The sequence below is a fragment of the Procambarus clarkii genome, chromosome 47 (assembly GCF_040958095.1).
Source record: "Procambarus clarkii isolate CNS0578487 chromosome 47, FALCON_Pclarkii_2.0, whole genome shotgun sequence".
In the NCBI taxonomy this organism is placed as follows: domain Eukaryota; kingdom Metazoa; phylum Arthropoda; class Malacostraca; order Decapoda; family Cambaridae; genus Procambarus; species Procambarus clarkii.
This window is the reverse complement of record NC_091196.1, coordinates 16,764,784-16,767,047: the sequence shown is the minus strand read 5'-3', so window position 1 is coordinate 16,767,047 and position 2,264 is coordinate 16,764,784. Positions and strand designations below refer to the sequence as shown.

The 2,264-nt window shown below is 47.1% G+C and overlaps 1 protein-coding gene across 1 annotated transcript; it reads right to left on the bottom strand.

Moving 5' to 3' along the window:
• Nucleotides 1-1,307: 1,307 nt before the first annotated feature.
• On the bottom strand, nucleotides 1,308-1,874 carry LOC138350854 (uncharacterized). Its single transcript, XM_069302295.1, has one exon. The coding sequence runs from the start codon at nucleotides 1,872-1,874 to the stop codon at nucleotides 1,308-1,310; it is 567 nt and encodes a 188-aa protein (XP_069158396.1).
• Between the last annotated feature and the right edge of the window lie 390 nt (nucleotides 1,875-2,264).

Below are 2,264 nucleotides of genomic sequence, written 5' to 3'. Positions count from 1 at the left end.
GAGGCCCATGAGAGTATCAGGTATGAGCAGTTGTTCAGTAATCCTCTTACTAACATCTATACCCATAATGGGACACATCCTGGCACTTACAGTATAAGGTGAGTGTCAGTGTAGCAGTGTACTCAGTGTACTGTGTGTAGTATGTTGGTATACCTCAGTGTACTGTGTCTAGTATGTTGGTATACCTCAGTGTACTGTGTGTAGTATGTTGGTATACCTCAGTGTACTGTGTGTAGTATGTTGGTGTACCTCAGTGTACTGTGTCTAGTATGTTGGTATACCTCAGTGTACTGTGTGTAGTATGTTGGTATACCTCCGTGTACTGTGTGTAGTATGTTGGTATACCTCAGTGTACTGTGTCTAGTATGTTGGTGTACCTCAGTGTACTGTGTGTAGTATGTTGGTATACCTCAGTGTACTGTGTCTAGTATGTTGGTATACCTCAGTGTACTGGGTCTAGTATGTTGGTGTACCTCAGTGTACTGTGTGTAGTATGTTGGTATACCTCAGTGTACTGTGTGTAGTATGTTGGTATACCTCAGTGTACTGTGTCTAGTATGTTGGTGTACCTCAGTGTACTGTGTGTAGTATGTTGGTATACCTCAGTGTACTGTGTGTAGTATGTTGGTATACCTCAGTGTACTGTGTGTAGTATGTTGGTATACCTCAGTGTACTGTGTGTAGTATGTTGGTATACCTCAGTGTAATGTGAGTAGTATGTTGGTATACCTCAGTGTACTGTGTGTAGTATGTTGGTATACCTCAGTGTACTGTGTCTAGTATGTTGGTATACCTCAGTGTACTGTGTCTAGTATGTTGGTGTACCTTAGTGTACTGTGTGTAGTATGTTGGTATACCTCAGTGTACTGTGTGTAGTATGTTGGTATACCTCAGTGTACTGTGTCTAGTATGTTGGTGTACCTCAGTGTACTGTGTGTAGTATGTTGGTATACCTCAGTGTACTGTGTCTAGTATGTTGGTGTACCTCAGTGTACTGTGTGTAGTATGTTGGTGTACCTCAGTGTACTGTGTCTAGTATGTTGGTGTACCTCAGTGTACTGTGTGTAGTATGTTGGTATACCTCAGTGTACTGTGTGTAGTATGTTGGTATACCTCAGTGTACTGTGTACAGTGTTGGTATACCTCAGTGTACTGTATACAGTGTTGGTATACCTCAGTGTACTGTGTACAGTGTTGGTATACCTCAGTGTACTGTATACAGTGTTGGTAGACCTTAATCAAGGCATATCTGACGCACACTGATGACTCAACTTGTTCAATTACCAACGCAAGATTGAACAAAGAGGTCAGCATGACGTGCTGTGATGTGAGGGGTTGTTCATGCTGCTCATGCTGCTCATGCTACTCATGCTGCTCATGCTACTCATGCTACTCATGCTGCTCATGCTGCTCATGCTGCTCATGCTGCTCATGCTGCTCATGCTGCTCATGCTGCTCATGCTACTCATGCTGCTCATGCTGCTCATGCTACTCATGCTGCTCATGCTACTCATGCTGCTCATGCTGCTCATGCTACTCATGCTGCTCATGCTGCTCATGCTACTCATGCTGCTCATGCTACTCATGCTACTCATGCTGCTCATGCTGCTCATGCTACTCATGCTGCTCATGCTACTCATGCTGCTCATGCTGCTCATGCTACTCATGCTGCTCATGCTGCTCATGCTGCTCATGCTACTCATGCTGCTCATGCTGCTCATGCTACTCATGCTGCTCATGCTACTCATGCTACTCATGCTGCTCATGCTGCTCATGCTACTCATGCTGCTCATGCTACTCATGCTGCTCATGCTGCTCATGCTACTCATGCTGCTCATGCTGCTCATGCTGCTCATGCTACTCATGCTGCTCATGCTGCTCATGCTGCTGGTTGCGGGTTGCTCGCATGTTGCTCAAGGATGTGGAGTGAAGACATCGAGAGTGGGAAGAGTGGCTGAGAAGAGAGAGAGGAGGGCTCCACCTGCCACCATTTATGGAAGTGCTCACACTACGGGTAATAGAACTGCCAGCGATGATTTGTCGCACCCCAGCAGGGGAGGGGGACGGAGGGAGGGCGTGGGACGGAGGGACGGAGGGAGGGACGGAGGGACGGAGGGAGGGAGAGGGACACAGGGAGAGAGTTTGGAATTGGAGATGGGAAAACGATAGGGGGTGGGGGCCGAAAGTGAGATATTACTGATGTTGGTGAGGAGGGAGGGAGGTAGAGAGCGTTCCCTGCTCCTCTCTCTCTCTCTCTCGTGCAG

Coding starts and splice junctions, on each gene's coding strand:
- LOC138350854 (XM_069302295.1), bottom strand. CDS start 1,874: ATGAGCAGCATGAGTAGCATGAGCAGCATGAGCAGCATGAGCAGCATG.